Source organism: Typha latifolia, chromosome 9 (genome assembly GCF_019914945.1).
Source record: "Typha latifolia isolate L0001 chromosome 9, TyphaL0001v2, whole genome shotgun sequence".
NCBI lineage: Eukaryota > Viridiplantae > Streptophyta > Magnoliopsida > Poales > Typhaceae > Typha > Typha latifolia.
In genome coordinates, this window is record NC_133094.1 from 9,286,531 (window position 1) to 9,305,249 (window position 18,719).

An 18,719-nucleotide genomic window follows, 5' to 3' on the forward strand; every position below is an offset into this window, starting at 1 on the left:
TATTTTATGGTTCGATGACTCGACTCAGTTGATGACTTAGTAGTATTGCTGGCTTGGAGGAGCAGTTCAACAGCGTGACTGTTTAGAGCATTATCTTGGCGGCATTTAGGGATGTTTAATCCTTTATCTAGCCCGTATCTGACATTTGGGCTCTTGAATGATAAAAAAAGTAAAAATTCAAGGTTCTTGTACAACTAATGGACAGTGAAGATTTACCGATTCGCAGAATTAATGATAGATTTACATACCGCATAGGTCATTGTGTCGTTGATAGCGAATCGCGATAACAAATCATGTCCTGGTCCATTAATTTGATCTAAATTGTAGTATCATGATATGATGATATCATTCCATGGAGAGATTTTGAAGCATCTTCACGAGACAGGATAACATAGTCGCATTGGTTTTTTTTTGTCAATTTCGCATTAGTTTTTTCGTCAATTACGACGGCAACAAAAATATTTATGAACTATACTCAATTTTCACGAAGATCCTCCAAATTTTTTTAAGCTACAATGTCTTCCATAAACTTTTGAGAAATTTTAATCTCACCCTTCCATTAGTTTATCGTCAGAAAAATTAGGCTTACCTCGCAGTTAATTAACTGCAAAATAACATAGATGCCCTCGTAATACTTATAGTACCTTTAATTATAGGATAAAAGGATATATATTAACATAATTCAAATTTTCTTATTACGTCCTTACCCTATTTATTAAGTCAAAAATTTCAATGCACCTTTAAAAATTATAAACTTAATCCAACGGCTATAATAGTCAGTTTTCATACCTGGTACCGGTTCTAAAACTACATTACATAAGAAAAAGAGTATATTAGTTAAGAAGATTTAATTACGTGTGCTTAACTTCATAATTTTCTTATTATACCCTTGAATATCTTAACTATTAAATCTTCATTAAACAGATTAATAAATAATTAACTTTATGATATGGAAGAAACGCTCTACAAGTTTTTTTTTTCTTCTGTTAAGATTTCTCTCTTAAATATAATTATGCCTTAATTATAGAAGATATTATTTAATATTAAATAATTAAATTTTAATTATTTAGAGATAAACTTCAATTTAAATATAATTCTCTATCTCTATCTATTAAAATTTAATTTAACTCAATCTTAACATAACGAGAGATATATGTAAATAATAAAAAATAATTAAAAAGATAAAATGTAATTAAATTTTCATCAATTTAATTTTAAAAGACATCAATACCCTTATTTTAATATATATAAATAATATCTTTCATTCCTATTATACCAAAAGATGTTAACCGTTAGATCTTCATGGATAAAAAATTAGCTCTGTTGCACCATAGAAACCCTCATTTATTAAACATCGGAGAGAGGATGACGTTTAATACCAGAGCCCAGAGGGGTAACGCGAGAAGAAGGCCTACTCGAGGATAGAAAAACCCTAAAAAAACTAAAGAAGAGGAACTAGCTCAATGGTGGAAGGACAACCTGTGATCGTGATCGCTTATTAGGGTTTCGATCGTCCATGGCGCTTGGGAAGCTCACTATCGTCATCGGAGCAGGTGCTTCCTCTCTCTTCCGTCAAGTCTTCAGTTGTCGTATAATCTAGGGCTAGTTCGAGTTTTCCTCTTCGTTTGTGGGATGAATTCATCGAATTGTACGAAATTTTTAGTCGTAGTGTTTGATCGGACTTCAATCTGTTTGCAACAAGTTTTCTTCTTTGTGATTTGGGGCGTCAGTTGTGTTTGAAGTGGATTGCACTAAAATAGAAGCATAAGAGAGTTAATATTAAGATTTACGAGGCATGGATGCGAGATTAGCGATTGATAGGTGTTCTGATAACTATGTCGCTGCTTAAGTAGCAGTTCTCTTTTGACTTGACGTGTAAAGTTGTTTGAGGTTTGTGAAACTTTTAGTGCGTAAAGCTGGAAAGGTCGGAATTTGAGGTAGTGGATTTGGAGTGAACGGGAGTTATGGAAGGAGTTTTAGGAATGAAACGAAGGGAAGTCATCGGCAGGTCTATTTGCACTCATCCTGGTTGCGTAAAGTGAGTGCTTCTTATGAATGCTGTGTGCCATGGTTTGTGGTGATCCTTTATTACTACCTTACTAGCATATGATAATTGGGGTGGACGGCAGGGTTCACATTGTAATGAAAATCTTTAGAGCAGTGTTAAGTGAGGCTGGCCTATAATTGATGAGATGAAGATGTAATACTCTCAATTTTTTTTTGCCAATCATTAACATAAGGGGCTTGTGTGCAAAGCAAACTGAACTATTTGGAAATAGTATCGTGCAACAAATGTTTCAACTTTCAATTGCCTGAAGTTTGAAAGCAGAATTAGGAGCAATGAGTGATGAATCTAAAGTTTCAAGTATCAGTATGGAGGTCGGAATTGGCCGCCCGAGAAAACGATATGTGTATTAGTATATGTATGTGTATGCTTGTAGATACACGCACACACACTATGCCACATCATTGCACATTATGCTTGGCGACTCGAAGTGTGCTGCCCAACACGTCTCTTGCCACTGGCACATGCTTTTTCGGCAGCTCATAAATCCAGGTAGCTGTCCAGATATATTAGAAGTCGATACTTGGGAAATATTTTTGAGTTGGCTTACATGGTTTTGGCAGCAGGACTTAGTTTCTCAGTATTCCATATGGTGATAATTGAGAATGATAAAATATGTGTCTTGCTATTAACTTCCATGTGATCAATCAATTGATGAATTCTGAACAAGTTCTCATTGTTTTCATAAAGATATCTGTTAGACTTTGATTAGATTATGTCAATAAAAATGTTAATGATTTGCACTTTTTTGAAAAGCAGAAAAGGCGGCCACCATGGCGGCCGCCATGGCGGGGCGGTGCACCGGCCGCCCCGCCATTTTGAAAGGCGTCGGCAAAAGGCGGCCAAGTGCCTTGGCGGGCTGCCTAGGAGCTAAATAGTGTTAGGTGGGCCGCCTGGCCCGACTTTGCGGGCTAGCGCTTTGGCCCGCCAAGTCAAGATGCGGTTATTAGTGAGCGGGTCGGGTTTTATAGCGAACCGGGTTTAATAAAACTAACCAATTTAGAGGAGTTAATTGCTAATTACTTTATGAATTATTGAATTAAGATTACAGAGAAGGAATTTTTTTTCACTGTCATGCATTATTAATTAGGGGAATTACTAATTGCCTGCTATTTAAGTATATAATTTCTGATTAGAGGATTTTGAAATGTGATTCATGTGAATAAACTAGAGTTAGTAAATAGATATCTCAGTTATTCAGTTATCACTAATAAACAATTAGCTAATGTGATTATGTTATTTAGTGTTTTGGTTTAATGCACTATTAAAATTTCTGTATATACTATACTTATTTATTTATTTATATTAAAAATGCTAGACTGCCTTGTCACCCGCCTTCCGCCTAGGCGCTAGGCGGTGGGGTGAGCACCTGCCACTCGCGGCCGCTTTTTAAAACATTGATAATTTGTCTTCTGATCTTTTGCATGTTTAAATTTATACATAGTTGTTTTCTTGCAGGAATTGTTGGATCCATCCTTACAAAGGAAGGGAACTTTCCTAATATTGGAGGCATATTTTTTAATACGTTGAAGGTACTTCACCTAAAGTTGAATTAATAAAGTAAAAATAATTATCGATTCTTGAAAATACTTCTTATTTTACTACATGAAATGATGGATGATTGAAACTTTGAAAGTATGTTTGACATTGATACTACAGATTGTCACGAAGCACCTACAACAGGACAAAGAAGTTCCTCAATCTACTGGAGGACCACGCGCTGATTCTCTATTAGCTCAGGTTTAAAATTCAGATTCTATTTTGAGTCTCTTCTTTTTATCCTTTCCTGCCTCTTAAATCCTCGTCAATTATCACATCCTTGTTTTTCTATTATTAGACTTATTCAATTGATTGGCATATGGAAATTCTCTTTCTGGATTCATGTGCTAATTCTTGCATTTTGTTAGATGTACATGTTGACAAATTTTAGGTATAGATTGACAAGGATGATGCTAGTTCTTAGTATTTTCTACATACATGTGTACCCATATTCGTTTAAGCTGTTACACTTATTGTGACAAGGGTTAATTGGCATACCCACACTATCAATAATGTAGCATGTTGTACTCGTGCTGTTTTAGTAAAGAAAGCTTTTTATGTAGGTTTGAAAAATATGTAGTTTCTATTACTGTTGTTGAGCCAGTAAAAATGGTTGATTACAGTGAAGATTGCTCAACTTGTGTTCGAAGAGATTGTGTTGGTGTAGGCACTTAACCCAAGTTTTGCACATTGAAAAGAAAGTTTGACAGCTCTAACCAATCTTAAATAATATAACTTTGGTGTTGGTATTTGTTGCATTCCCAATCGTGGTTGTAATTGTTACTATGGCAATAGTCAAGTTTGGATCCAGTTTCAATTCGACAGTCCTAGTGGCAGCGATGCCTCCGAACATCATTAACAATATCTCTTCTCAAGCATTACTAGCACGTTGGCGGCACCAGATGTACCATCCAACGTGCACTGTGTCATGTGTCACACAGATCCTTGTCTTGTACTATTGCCACAAATTCATGTAGGTTTTGTTTGGTTGTTGGTGCTATCAGAAAAGTTAGGTGCTGCATGACATTGTGTGTGCCAGGTGGTCCATCTCATACTAACAAGTTGTCAGCACGAGAATAATTCCTTTCACGGTATAAAATGAGAGAAGAAAAGAGACAAGTAAGAGGGAAAGTTGATAGAAGAGAGTTCAGGTTTTTGCTGCCATCTGTTAGTAGTTGGACCCATCTCCACTGTCCTTCGCTACTGTTGGGTGATCATCTAGGTTAGGGTTTATTTCAACATTTCATGTGGGGGGAGATCTGCTGCAGACCCAAATTGGTGATCATCTAGGCTAGGGTTTAGGTTTCAACATATCACCCAAATTGGTGATCATCTAGGCGGTTTAGGTTTCAACATATCATTTGAGAGAAGATGAAGATCTGTTGCAGATCCAAATGATGATTTGCTAGTGGATCATCCTCAGTCTTGACAGTTCGTTCTGATCGATTTCTTCTTTTCTCTTATTTCTCTTGAGAAGTCTCAAACCTAACTTCCTTTCTCTCTCTACGCCTTTCCTTGCTTCATATACTTCTGGTAGCATTTCACTCAATCAACCAAAATTTGTGGTTTTTGGAAATTCTAGATTTTCTTTGGAGTCGGATTTGGATAGGACTTGCTTCCCTCAAGTCTTGAGACTATATTGACGGACGATATAATAAGTGATGAATATGATCAAATTTATTGATCAACTTCTTTTATCGGAACTGAATAAGTACATTCTTGGGGTAAATCTATTTATCTTTGCACACAAAGTAGAATAGCCTTTTGCATCAAGTAGAACTTTTCTCTTATCACCATTTGCGGAGGTCAAAGCTTCTCCTCCATTACATTCAAGATCGAGCAAGTGACATATTATATTCTCTTTTTTGATCACATTTGCTTACAAATAATGAAGCATGGACACGGACACGGCGACACGGCAAATTTTGAAAATATAGGACATGGACATGGCATAGGACACGGCGAAATAAATAAATAAAAAAAATATTATTGATACATCTAAAGTAAAAGCTTGCAATCTAATAGTGTTAAATACATACATCAAGCTATAAGAACTAAGAAGTATCATTCAAAGAACTAAGAAGTACACATCAAGCTGTAAGAACTGATTTAAAGATAATAACAAAATTGAAAGACAATCAAAAGCGTACAAAATTCTAAAAAGATATCAGATTATTATTACAAGCTCCAAAAGTGTAAAATATGTCCAACTGTCCAAGTAACTGAGTTCCACAGAAGTTTAAAAACTAACAATCATTATAAAATAGCAACATAAGGTAGATCATTCATCTTCAACTGCCTCATTGCCTTCATCAACAAACATTATAGTCTCCAAATTCGGTTCATCAATTGAGAGATCAGCAAACTCCAACATTCCTGCACCATTAAAGGAATCGTAAGAATCTCCTCTAACATCCCACATCCCACATCTTGGTCTCCTCTCTCAAATAATCTGGAGACCTCCTTGATAGAAGGCGAAGATTAGTATGCACATATACTAAATTTTCAGCTCTCTGTGGAGTTATCTTGTTCCTTTTCAATGAATGGATGAAAGAATAAGTGCTCCAGTTCCTCTCACAACCTGAAGAAGAGCAAGGTTGCCCAAGTAACCTAAGTGCTAAATTCTGAAGAATAGGAGCAGAAGCACCATGAGTAACCCACCACATGTTTGGATCAAACTCATTTCTATCTGCTATTGAATCATACTCAGCAAAACTTTTGGTTGATGTGGAGAAACTAGTATACTCTTGGTATGCCATTTTTCGTTCTTCTGCATTTGAAAATAACTTTTTTAAGCATTTATTTCTCATATTAGAAATTTTCAAAGAATGTGCTAAGCAATGTAATGGTGTATTGCTTTTATCCTATCTATCCACTAGGATCTTGTGCACCACTGAATAAAAAATAGATTCTTCGCCTTCTTTCTTGTTTTCATGCATAAATATGACTGTCTTCACCTTTTCAATCATTGTATCCCACATTTCATATATCAAATGTAAGCATGGTTTATTTGTGTCTGTAACCCGTAGCATACTGTATATAGGCTCTGTGAAGACAAGTATATATTTAATTTTATCCCATCAAATATCATCAAGGACTTTATCTTTGACAAACTGTGCTTTGCCAATATCATCTTCCCTATAAGAACTCCATTTATCACTGATTACCATTGATTGAAGACCCTTCTTGATCTTTCTAAATCTTTTCAACATTATAATCACCGAAGCAAAGCGAGTCTCCGCAATAGCAAGCAATTTTAAATTGACAAATTCATTAAAAATAGCCAACCTCATTGAATGCTGCATGATGAAAATTTTTATGCACATTACACCTCGTGCAATTACTGAAATCCAGCTACACTCATCTAACACAATCTCATTTGCCTCGGTGTTTTTTGCTGCACATATGTTCTTCAAAGCTAGGTTGAGAGTGTGAACTACACATGGAGTCCAAAAAATGTGAGAAAACTTTGCTTCAAGAAGCATCCCTGCTGCCTTACAAACAAGTGCATTATCTGTAACCACTTGGACTACGTTATGAGGTCCAACCTCTTCAATGATTTTAATGATCAAATTAGAGATAAAAAATTTGTCTTTATATTCTCCTTCACAATTCACAGCTCTTAAGAGCATAGGCCCACTCTCAGTCATCGCTAAAAAATTTATAAGCGGTCTCCTCTGTGCATCAGTCCAACCATCACATACAATACTCAGCCCTTTCTCTCCCCATGTGCTTCTAATAGGGTTTAGCAACATTTCAATATTTGCTCTCTCTTGTTGAAGTAGTGTAGTTCTCAACATATTGTAGCCAGGGGGCACAAATCTAGAAATATTATTATTTGCTGCAAATTGAAAGGCTCTAACATAGTAAGGGTTTCTTGCCAGATGAAAAGGCAACCTAACTGAATAAAACATTCTTACAATCTCACAATATAATTGATTGCGAGCACCAGAATTAAATGACTTCTCAATAGGTGTCATTCCTATTGCTCTTTTTTTTTTCTTGATGTCCCTCTCATATCAAAACCTACACCTCCAACTGAGCTACTAGATGATGTCGCTTGTCCAAATTTTGGCAAAGGAATTTGTTTAGGCATTGAATTTTTAATTCTCAAATCGGCCATATCAACAACCCTTTTCATTTTCATAACATGTTCACTACTCACTTTTGGACAACCTCTAATTCCATGCCCACTAATTTTCAGCAAATGAGCCTTTACTCTATAATATGATCCCTTGTAGACTTGTTGACAATAATTGCATCTAAAATTATGATTTCCTCCACCTTCTCCCAATTTCTCCATCTTAGTAATATATCTCCACAAGGGAGCATTATCATCCACAGAAAATGCAATATTTTGATTAGAATCAGGATTATTTTCAGTATTCATTTTTCTTCAACTGCAATAAAACTACATTAGTAAAGAGATATGTATTAGCAGATTAACAATTTAACAGATAGAGATTAGAGAAGCTTTAATATAATTTAACAGTTTAATAACAGAGACAGCGAGAGAGAATGAGAGAGAGAGACAGTGAGACAGAGAGAATGAGAGAAAGAGAGGGAGGAAGAGATAGAGATAGAGAGAGGGGGAGAGATAATGAGAGAGAGAGAGAGGGAGAGATAATGAGAGAGAGGGAGGGAGGGAGGGAGGAAGAGAGAGAGAGAGAGAGATAGCGTGAAAGTGAGACAGCGAGAGAGAGAGAGAGAGAATGAGAGATTGGGAGAGAGGGAGGAAGAGATAGACAGAGAGAGAGTGAGATACATAGATAGATAGATAGAGAGAGAGAGAGAGAGAGAGGGAGGGAGAGACAGAGAGAGAGAGGGAGGGAGGAAGAGACGGAGAGAGAGAGATAGGGAGAGAGAAGAACCTGCATCCTCACCGTGCTCAGCTCGTCGTACTCGCTCCATCGGCCATCGTACTCGCTCCGTCGACTGTCGCACTCGCTTAGTAGCTCGTCGCGCCTCGGATCGTCGCTCGGCAGCTGCTTGAGGGTTTTAGGGCTTCGATTGAATTGAAAGATTTCGTCGCTCAACAGTGAAGGTAAGGTTTTATTATCGGGTTTGGATTCGGGTTAATAACATTTGACCGAACCCGACCCAACCCGTTAAACAATATCTAAAATACCGCTCGTGTCCCAATAGTGTCCGATTTTCTTTCTTTTTTTGTTTTTGTTTTTGGGAAACTCTGGACACGTGTCGGACACGGACACCTCTCCCTGCTAGCATGTTTATTCCTTTGTAGCCTTTAAACACATGCCCATGGGGTTACTTGGAGAACTCTCTTAAGCTAAGACAAAGAAAAGTTGCCACAAGATCTTATGTACAGGTTAGAACTTAGAACCTAGATGTCCGATTTGATATAAGGCTGATGTTGTCATTCTTTTTATGTGTTGCGATCTCGTAAGATGCTCAAGAGTTAGTAAGAGTACAGATCTAGACTTCTACCATGCACTTCTGGTGAAGAAATACACCTAGATAGTTGTATCTTGCATCTTCCAAAGATATACTGCTCCATATACTCTGCAAGTTGTGATAATTTTGATTTACCTCCAATATGATTATTCTCCTGGTACATCTATTTTGCCATGTTCCAGCTTTTATGAAAATTTGAGTGTTGCATTGTAAAATTCTGCAGGTCAATAACCTAAGGCAGGAGTTGCAGTTTTTGGCCTCATCCAGATCAGTTACTATTGTAACTGGTAGCAGATCAGGTTGTTAACAACAGACATTGCTTGCTGTTGTTTCTTTTGAAGTCTCTTAGTTTCTAAACTTTCTATGTTTGGTTCTTTTTAATTTTCATTAGTATGTGGGTAAGATGTCGAGATGTTTAAGAACTTTGCACTTCTTTTCACTAGATTTTTGAAGAGCATTTACAAGAGAACTTGTTTTTTTTTTTTTTCAGGTGGTTTAATTTTTCATTTGAATGGGTCTAGTTCACAAATATGCTTAAGTAGGTTCATGTAAATATTGTTTGGATTAGTCATCAACTTTAGAGGGTACAATCATGGATGACAATTTTGGTTGATCTCGATGCTGCGTCAATACGGTTTGTTTAAAGATTCAAGTCGAATCCATTTTATGAGGGACATCAATAATTGATGTGCTCAATTGCATTTTTTTTTTAAGTTTTCATTTTTTACTTTTTTTCTCCCAACTCTCATACTTCACCGAGCTTATCTGATAGACAATTCGGCGACCTCGCACTCTGGTGAACTCGGGTGATTATTTTTTGATCTCTTTTTTTGTAGTTTTTTTTTCCATTTCTCCTCTCTTTCTCTTTCTCTCCTACTTTCTGACTCCCCCTCCACCCTTTCTTGGAATGGTATAGGCTGCCCACATCTTTATTTTTATCATATAGCAAAGCTATGCGACCCCCATTTCTTTAGCGTTTATGGCGCAGCGGGTTGGACTATGCAAGTCTTTCCGCTGGGAGCTCACGAGCGATCCCATCCGGGTCAACAACTTACCTACTTACTTGTTGAATGAAACCCTCTCCCTCTCATACTACTGCAGAACAATAGTGAAGAAGAGATTTCTATCTTTTTGTTCCATTTTTGCAATAGTAGCTTATGAGCACATAAATTTACTAGATTCAACTAAAAATTTATCGTGATTTTGAGTAGCTTTTTTTATTTTTTAGACTTCATATGTGAGTATTTTTTTATTGTCTTTTTCTCTAAAATTTAAAAATTTCCTATTTATAAATAATTTTTGAATTTTATGTAATAAAAAAATAATCCAATACTGTATCAGCCACAGATGGCTGATAGGACCAATATATAGCATTTCTTTTATGAGCTATTGTGCTTTTTGAATTGTTTCAACATTGTAATCTGTGGGTGGCCTTGAATTATCAGTAATGTACGTTTTCCTTGCAGGTTCTGGTGCATATAGTGTAACAACTGTTATTGTTGTTGGAGCTGTTGGATATGGTTACATAAGATGGAAGGTAATGCATTATTTGTTGTCCTCAAAGTATGAAATATGGAGAAGCAAAACAAGTCAGGAAATAAACATCATTTTTGTTGAACACTTTTTCTAGGACATTAAATCTCTTAATTTTTAGGACTTCATTGGTTTCATTATCAAGATATATAGAAATTCGTCCATAATGACAAGCAAAGTGTTTCAAATCACATTGCTAATGTTTGTATATATGATATGTTTTCTTCCAGAGATAAAGTTAGGGAAGAGCAAGTTTTTAAAACATTGTAGGCAGGAAGGTTCCCAGTATCGAGATCGGTATCAGCCGTATCAGCCGCTTGTGTCAGATCAAATTATATTTTAATTATGTAAAATTCTAAATATTATTTAAAAATGTAGAAAAATTTCTAAAAAATTGAAAAAAATGAGAGAAAAGAAAATAAAAATTACTCACATATGAAGCCTAAAAATTTTAAAAAATGTATTAACTTAACATTCAAAACTTTGATGAATATCGAGCTCTCTTCTTTCCCCCCCTGAAAATTCAAAACATACTAAAAATTACTCACATAGACGGGGATTCTATTTTTTCTTTACTTCTTTCCCCTTCTCTCTCTCAAGCTCTAAGCATTTGGTGCTGTTGCTGTAGGTACGCCGCAGCACCTGTTGTTGTTTCATCGCAACAGTAATAGTAGAGGTCGTCGAATATACTCGGTGCAGGAAGAGAAAGAGGAAATGAGAAGAATTAAAAACCGAAAAAAATAATAAAAAAAACTTACCCGAGGTCTAGGTCGTTGGATATTTGTCGGAGAACGTCACTGAGGGTCGAGGTTGCCGGAGATCTCCTTGGTTGCCGGTGGAAGAGGTGAGAAAGAAGAGAAAAAGGGAAAGAAAGAGAGAGAAAGAAAAGAGAGAGAAAAGGAAAGAAAAGAGAGAGAGGTAGGTGGGCGTGGGGTCCGTGTCGGATCCGACCCGTTCCTGCCCATTTTAGATGGCGGCCGATCCCATCTGAAACCCCAGCCGAAACCAGCCAATCAGCTGAAATGTTGTGTTTAAGACTTCAAGAGTCACTAATTGATGTCCTGAGTTGTATTCACTATTTAGGTCTGATGCAACTTATGATGTGTTCTATATATAGTCCACATAAAGGAAAAGAAAAGAAAAGAAAAGAATCAAAATTGTGTTTATGGACGATTCTATATATAGTCCATATATAAGAATAGAAAAAAGTCAAAATTTTGTGTTTATGGACGATATGGCTGGTACTCGTCCAATATTGTATTGATACAGTTGATATTAGGTCGGAACTAAGGAAAAACTGATTTCGGCATTGGCGTCGGCGTCAGATTAGTAAAGTTTGATATGGTTATGTATTGATATCGTCCGATACTTTGATCCATCAATGTAAAGGACCAATGTTTTGAAAGACATTTTTGGCAGCTGGTGGAGGCCTATGGACTGCTCTGCATAGGGCATATACAGCAGATATGTAGCTTTTGGTGGGCCTAAGGTGGCTGGGCTGCATATGCTGCTTTTGGCAACTATTTGGTGGTTTAGTGGATAGGGTTAGCATGGACGGGTGCGAGTAGGCAGATCTGTGAACAGTAAGAGAAACATGATGCTAGTTTTGCTTTTTACTTATTAATTGCCATTTGTAGGCTGTTGTTTTATATATTTGATAAAAGCATGATGCTGCCAAATGTAATTTGTACGTATATAATATGGTTCTATATATTCATTTAGAGTTTATTAGTAACCAAAATTTACCTATAGTATATGGTATATACTTATATAGTGTATCATATATAACACTTTTAATATTAAAATGTTAGAACACAAAGGGCACCTGCATACCGCTATGTGTCATGTGGTGGGGGTTGCTGCCTGCATATCTTGGGTGCTTGTCAGTTATCACAACATTGTAGAATGACTTTATTCAGAAAACATTACTAGTTAAGGGTAAGATCTATGAACAAACTCAAACTTGCAGCTGATAGCAAGAAAAAGAAACCAGAGTTCTTTGGGGAAAATGAGGAACTGATTGGCTGGATAATCTGTCTGGCTTGTGCATTGTTGTCATATAAACTAGAGAATCTTTTAGCTCATGGCCCAAGCTGTAGAAATCCTGTGAGGTGCAATCAAGGCTGAAGTAGGTCTGTTTCACAAATTGATAAAATTTAGTAGACATTCCTTGTGAAGAAACAGAAGTAAAAGATACTTTATAAGTGCTGTTTTGAAAAAACTTCCTTATGTAAGTTCTGGCAAACAGAGATTGATATTACTTCACTGTTACACTTTACATAAGCTAGTTTTCTCACAGCCAGCCTCACCACATGGACATGGACATTTTCTCAAAACCTGTGAAGCTTTTCGCTGACCATGTTAATACTTGAACTTTGTGATTTCAAATTAATGTTTAATTGAGTCATATATGTTCATTGGACAGGGTTGGAAACTTTCTGATATGATGTTTGTGACTAGACGTAGCTTGTCTAATGCTTGTACAGCAGTGGGTAAACAACTTGAGCAAATTTCGTCATCAATTACTGTAAGATTTAGTTCTTAATGCTCTTTTCACATTTTTAGTGTCTTTATGATACTATGAGTTCATCCTAGATAGGAGTTTAATCTTGAAACTATATTGCATAGCCATTCGTAGATATATGAAAATTACATTTTGAGGTCATATTTCCTTTAATTTTTGTATGAATCATGTTAAAATAACAACTGAATTGTCCTCTGTTTTGTGTTATTAGCTCTCACATTCTAGTACTCACCTTGTTCACCCTATGATACTAAAAGTCATGCATAATTTGCATTAATGTTATTGAACTCCTTTGTATGCCAGGCTATACAAAAACTTACAGTATTACAAAAAGTGACTTTATAAGATTACTCAAGCTATCATTTTACCCCCCTAAATATTGCATTACTCTTGGCTTGATCAATCATTTAGGCTGCATTTCATAATTTGATTATATAATTTCTTTTCCGTTGGTTGCTTGTATTATAATCTCTCTCTGATCAGGTCATCGTTAATAGGTTGTGTTAGAAGTTCAATCAATGTTTGGGTTAATCAATCATTTAGGCTGCGTTCATAATTTGATTATAATATTTCTTTTCTGTTGGTTGCTTGTATTATCTCTCTGATCAGGTCATCGTTACTAGATTGTGTTAGAAGTTCAATCAATGTTCTTCTCTATGAGGGTAACTGCTTTAGACGACTCAGTGGAGAGGGGAATTTAATGGTTTTTTCTCTTAGATATTGTTGTGGATGCCTATTAGACATGGATTCAATTGTCATACTTGGGGTTCTTTTGATAGGGTTTAGGTTTAGACATTGTGTAGGACTTCCCTATTTAGAATCTTAAGAAGTAAAGATTGTGACTCAAGTCTATCTTTCAAAACTAATCACTGGCCCTAGTTAGGCTATGGGACAATTTGGCTGGCCAAATCTAATCAAAGAAATGGAAATTGTGGAGAAACCTATGCTTAACTCACGTTAGTATGATGTCCTAATCTATCACCGATATGGGTGAAAATGGATCGGATATGGATTGGATAGTGCTCAACATACATCCGGATCCATATTTTTAGTTCGGATACGGTTATTAAACGGATAGCAAAATTTTAAATCATATTTTAAACGGATGTTGATCGAATTTTAAACTAATTATGATATTTTATTTAGACATAATTAACATAAAAATATTAAGAGTTTCATAAAAAATAAATTTTTTATATGTCAAATACATATAAAATTAGAAAAATTAATCTCTATAAATAATATATAACACATCATTAGTAACAATATCAATATTCACTATTTCAATAAGCAAACTAAAAACTGTAAATCATTCAAAAAAATATGTGGGTAAATGGATATTCGATATTCGTATCCGAAAATTATATTCGACCAGTACCCGAATCCGTATCTAAATTGGATAGAAATTTTTTATTTGAATCCAATCCGAATCGGGTCGGATAACGGGTCGGATCGGAGTTCATCCGACCCGTTTTCATCCCTAATCACTGATCAAGTGATTCAATCTAATAGATGAATACAATTCCGACATGGCTAACCCTTTGCTAGCCCAACTAATTAAAAACAAAAGTTGAACATAATGGAACTAAAACAAACTCAAAATGAATTAATTGACCTGTTCTATCCATTTCAGCCCCGAAGAACTGAAACCCACATAGGATCCTAATTCCTAACCGGACACTAACCTCTTATGCTGGTAGTAGAACTTGTTAGATGAAATGATTCTAACTTCTAAGCATCTTCAAAGCCTGTGACTTATTATTGAACTAAAAGATCAATTCTCAAAGCTCCCTGATTTGGCCCTTATTTGCTGTTCTACTATCTGGGTGTTGAAAATGTATTAGGGTTTTGGAATGTTAGACTGAAAAGATGTACTTCAATATATTTTCTAATGCTCAAGTTAATAGTTTGAGTATCTTCTTAATTTAAATGTTTTGTGGTTCTCTTCAGATGCCTGAGCCTATCGATGCAGGATCAATTTGTTGACTTTTGTTAATTAAAGATGGATGGGCAGTCAGGCCTCCTTTGTTACATTCTTATTCCTGATTCTTTTGTATTATTTATTTACTGCTAGCTATGTGAAGAGTAAGATCTTGCTGGACACCATCTCTCATCTTCATGTACAATATCTCAGACATATATATTCTTGTATCCTAATCAAGTATCTAGGGTCATGCTAAGGTGGGTGGACTTCAACATGCAACCTGCACAAGTATGTAGCTGGGGAACTACATGAATGTCATGAAGATGGTAGAGATGAAATAGACTGACGAGGTTACTACAATTTTAACTACACTACGTATATTAAATATTTTAAATGGAATGCATCAAGCATAGCTACATCATCATCTAAGATGGAAGGAGTTCTGAATCAATTGTTATGGTTAGATAGAAAACTGTGAAATTTTTCTTTGTCCCAAAAAGAACCTGTGGCTATACTGGGTTGCCATAAGACTAGGCAGCAAGTGGGCTGGTGGATCCTCTCCTGAAAGATGTACTCTTTGTATATGATGCTCTTTCTCAAATGATTAATATCTTTCACTTGTATTCTGTTGGTTCATCTTAATGTAATTGATATGCTTCAATCTTTTTCTTCATATTTGTTCTCTCATGAAATTTATGTTGAGATTATCACTTGGCAGGCTACTAAGCGTCATCTATCTTCAAGGATAGAACGTGTTGATTGCCGCTTGGATGAATGCAAGGAACTAACTGCTGCCACCAAGGAGGAGGTAAGGGAAAATGCTTTTCTGGATTCTTATTTTTCTCCTTTCCGAGCTTATGGGTATCTCAACAACTATTAGTTCATTCTTAGGTCACAATTATGCATGGAGATCTAAGTACTTTCCAGGAGGAAATGCAATCTGTTCATCTTGTCGTCCAGAATCTGGTGAATTTTCTTGCACCGATCCTACTTGAACTCTCACATCCAACTTAAAAGTACATTCAATTCTGTGAAAAGCAATATTGATTCTTATATTTGTAATTCAGGAGACAAAGCTTGGCCGACTTGAGTTGAGTCAGGTATTGCACTGCGAGTTCTAATAGGGGCCTTTTCCGTCTTATTGATATTCCATGAATTTAACTAATTGGTCTGATTTATATTAACCCCTGTTAGGATCTTACAACACGAGGAATATATGACCTTTGCAAGTTTGCTAATAAATTGGAACAAAGGCATAATGTTGAAGTTATTCAGGCAAGCATTCTCCACTATTTTGTTGTGGTTTGGCATATTTGATTTGACTATGAGTCTGTAGTTTGAATAATTTGTATACTTAATTTAGTATTCTTTCAGTTCAAACTTCTGGGGTTGTTAATTCTTAGCTTTAGTTAGGACATAGAAAATGCTTGGAGTTCCTAAGAACACAGATGATCTAATTTTGGGAAGTGTACAATACTCCTTGCATTTATTATTGACTTATAATCACCTAGTTTGGGTTCATATGTCCAACTTCCGAAGCTGCCATGGAGTACTAGTATTCAAAATAATGATTGCTAAATGATTGAACAATTCCATGGTGATATGTTTTTAGAAGTTCATTTTCTTGATTGATCATTGAAGATAACTTGTGATGCATAGCTTGTCAGGTATTGCAGTGGCAGTTCATATGCTAGGATAATAGCCTGTTTATGCTGTTATTATTATTACAATATTGGTCTATCTGAATCAACTACATAAATTTACAGGCCTCCAGTCCTTCCTGCCAAACTATCGAGTCTTCACAGAGTTTGCCAGTTGCATGGGTAAGGCAGGAACCTATTTAAATTTTGCCATCCTCTATGATCTCTTCTTCCTGACTACATGATGTTAAATTATCCACCATAACAGACAGGTTCTCTACCTCCTCTACCATTAGAACCACAGTCACCATCTGCATCTCCATCTACTGCCGTTGCGACCCCAAAGGTTAGGAATTTGAGCACGAAAAATGTCTAAATAAATGCTTCTATTTCAGCTAACCTACTTCATCTTTGTAGGTGTTGCGTTCATCGACAACTATATCAGCCTCAGGCCTTAAGGTTGGGTTGCTCAGTACTTTCATTTCTTGTTTTCTTGCTTCAATGAAAATGTAGATGGGAAAAAATAATATGAATCTGACTTTAGACACTTGTCAAAGGAGCTGTTGTTCTAGATGTGAGAAAAGTTCTAAACACTTTATCCTTCAAAAGCCATTGGATGAGCCTATAAATTCTGACACGGAAAAAGTGAAAGGACTTAACCTCTCTCCACTTGGGATTAGCTTTTGTGGATCCCAAGGTGCATTCATAGCTACATAGAAAGTTTAAAATTTTCTTATGTATGTATGTATGTATATATATATATAATCTTGTCAGTTTCTAATGATTATGTAGTGACCACACTGGTGGAGCTTTATGTGCTGGAATGCCCAGCTGTTGCTAAGTTCAATTTGGATTAAGTATTGATTGCAATTTGTGTTGTCTGAGCACTGTCTTTCATGCGTTCCTACCATATGATAATCTGCACATCAATAGATAAAGCCTTCTGTTTGCAACTAAGCAGGTTCCAAGAGGCTGCTGTGAAGCTGTCTCACAGTTTTGCCTCGCAGCCTGATTACAGCAGGAACCTTTTACGTGCAATGTTGATATTCATTGTTTTTATCTAGTTGGAGACTTGAAATCCAAAACAAGTATGGTCTTCACAAATACACCCTCCAGCTTTCGTTCATGTCTTTTCTCATATGATATAGCTGGTTATTTATATAAGGGCCTTCTATAGAGATCTGTTATTGCTTTCAACTATTCAAATACTGCAACTTATGTCCAGAAAATATTCTCCATAGATATCTGTTGTTTGAGGCCTGCCAACTATTTGAGACAGGTATTTTGGTTCGTTTGCTAACTGTCAATTTTTATTTGGACCATTCCTTTCAGGAGCTGCAGGGGATCTCTAATGCAGTGACAGCAGGGTTCTCCAGATCAAATTCAATGAAGGCAGATGTTTCTCAATTTTCAAATGGAGCCTCATCCTCGACCGAATCAAGCAGTGACACATCGAGTTCCAACCGTTTTGGATGGAAGTTTCCCAGTATCAGTGTCCTTACGAGAACGCGCACTTCTAGCTGATGAACTGTCCATCGCTGTGGTTCCCCAAGTTCCATATCTTACTAAAATTAAATCATCATTGAGGAAAGTATTTTTTTCTCGTTAAATCTTACATCCATGAAGTTCATAGTTGTACAGTGCTCTGCATATGATAATCATTCTGAGCGCTGAGTTTTTGTAGAGATCTAGAGATCTTTCAGAGCAAATTGTTTTTGTCAGCAGTCTATATTCAAACTTCAAAATAGCCTTTTTTGCTTTGGATTATTACCAGACAGGAGCAGAGTTAGGAAAAACAAGTTCTTATACATGTACAGGCTATAATTTTAGTATTTGATGCAATAATATGGCCAACTCTTCTAAAGAAAGATTTTAACTAGTTCGTGATTATTTTAAAAATGTTTTTTTTTATGTAGTAGCGATTAATACTTTTAGATTCTTTTTTCACTTATCAGATTCTCTTATGATAGTTTCCTCTGTGAACTTGTCAATTGTGATTCGTATGGCGACTCTGTCTATTACCCAGATATGTTTCTGCCTCATACTTATTATTGGATCTAATGTTCTCTCATACTTCTC

At 36.0% G+C, this 18,719-nt stretch overlaps 1 protein-coding gene across 1 annotated transcript; it reads left to right on the top strand.

Moving 5' to 3' along the window:
* The first annotated feature begins 1,330 nt into the window (after window positions 1-1,330).
* LOC140794904 (uncharacterized) lies at window positions 1,331-18,508 on the top strand. Its single transcript, XM_073147173.1, has 14 exons — window positions 1,331-1,553; window positions 3,524-3,597; window positions 3,725-3,805; window positions 9,243-9,318; window positions 10,486-10,556; window positions 12,978-13,079; window positions 15,719-15,808; window positions 15,892-15,966; window positions 16,068-16,100; window positions 16,195-16,275; window positions 16,767-16,823; window positions 16,909-16,986; window positions 17,058-17,099; window positions 17,973-18,508. The coding sequence occupies exons 1-14, from the start codon at window positions 1,517-1,519 to the stop codon at window positions 18,162-18,164; spliced, it is 1,089 nt and encodes a 362-aa protein (XP_073003274.1). The 5' UTR covers window positions 1,331-1,516; the 3' UTR covers window positions 18,165-18,508.
* Window positions 18,509-18,719: the final 211 nt, after the last annotated feature.

Bases quoted from the DNA above. Each gene is read 5' to 3' on its own strand.
- LOC140794904 (XM_073147173.1), top strand. From the start codon at position 1,517: ATGGCGCTTGGGAAGCTCACTATCGTCATCGGAGCAG. The intron at 13,080-15,718 runs GTAAGATTTAGT...ATCACTTGGCAG, and splicing joins AAATTTCGTCATCAATTACT to GCTACTAAGCGTCATCTATC. The intron at 15,809-15,891 runs GTAAGGGAAAAT...GTTCATTCTTAG, and splicing joins CTGCTGCCACCAAGGAGGAG to GTCACAATTATGCATGGAGA.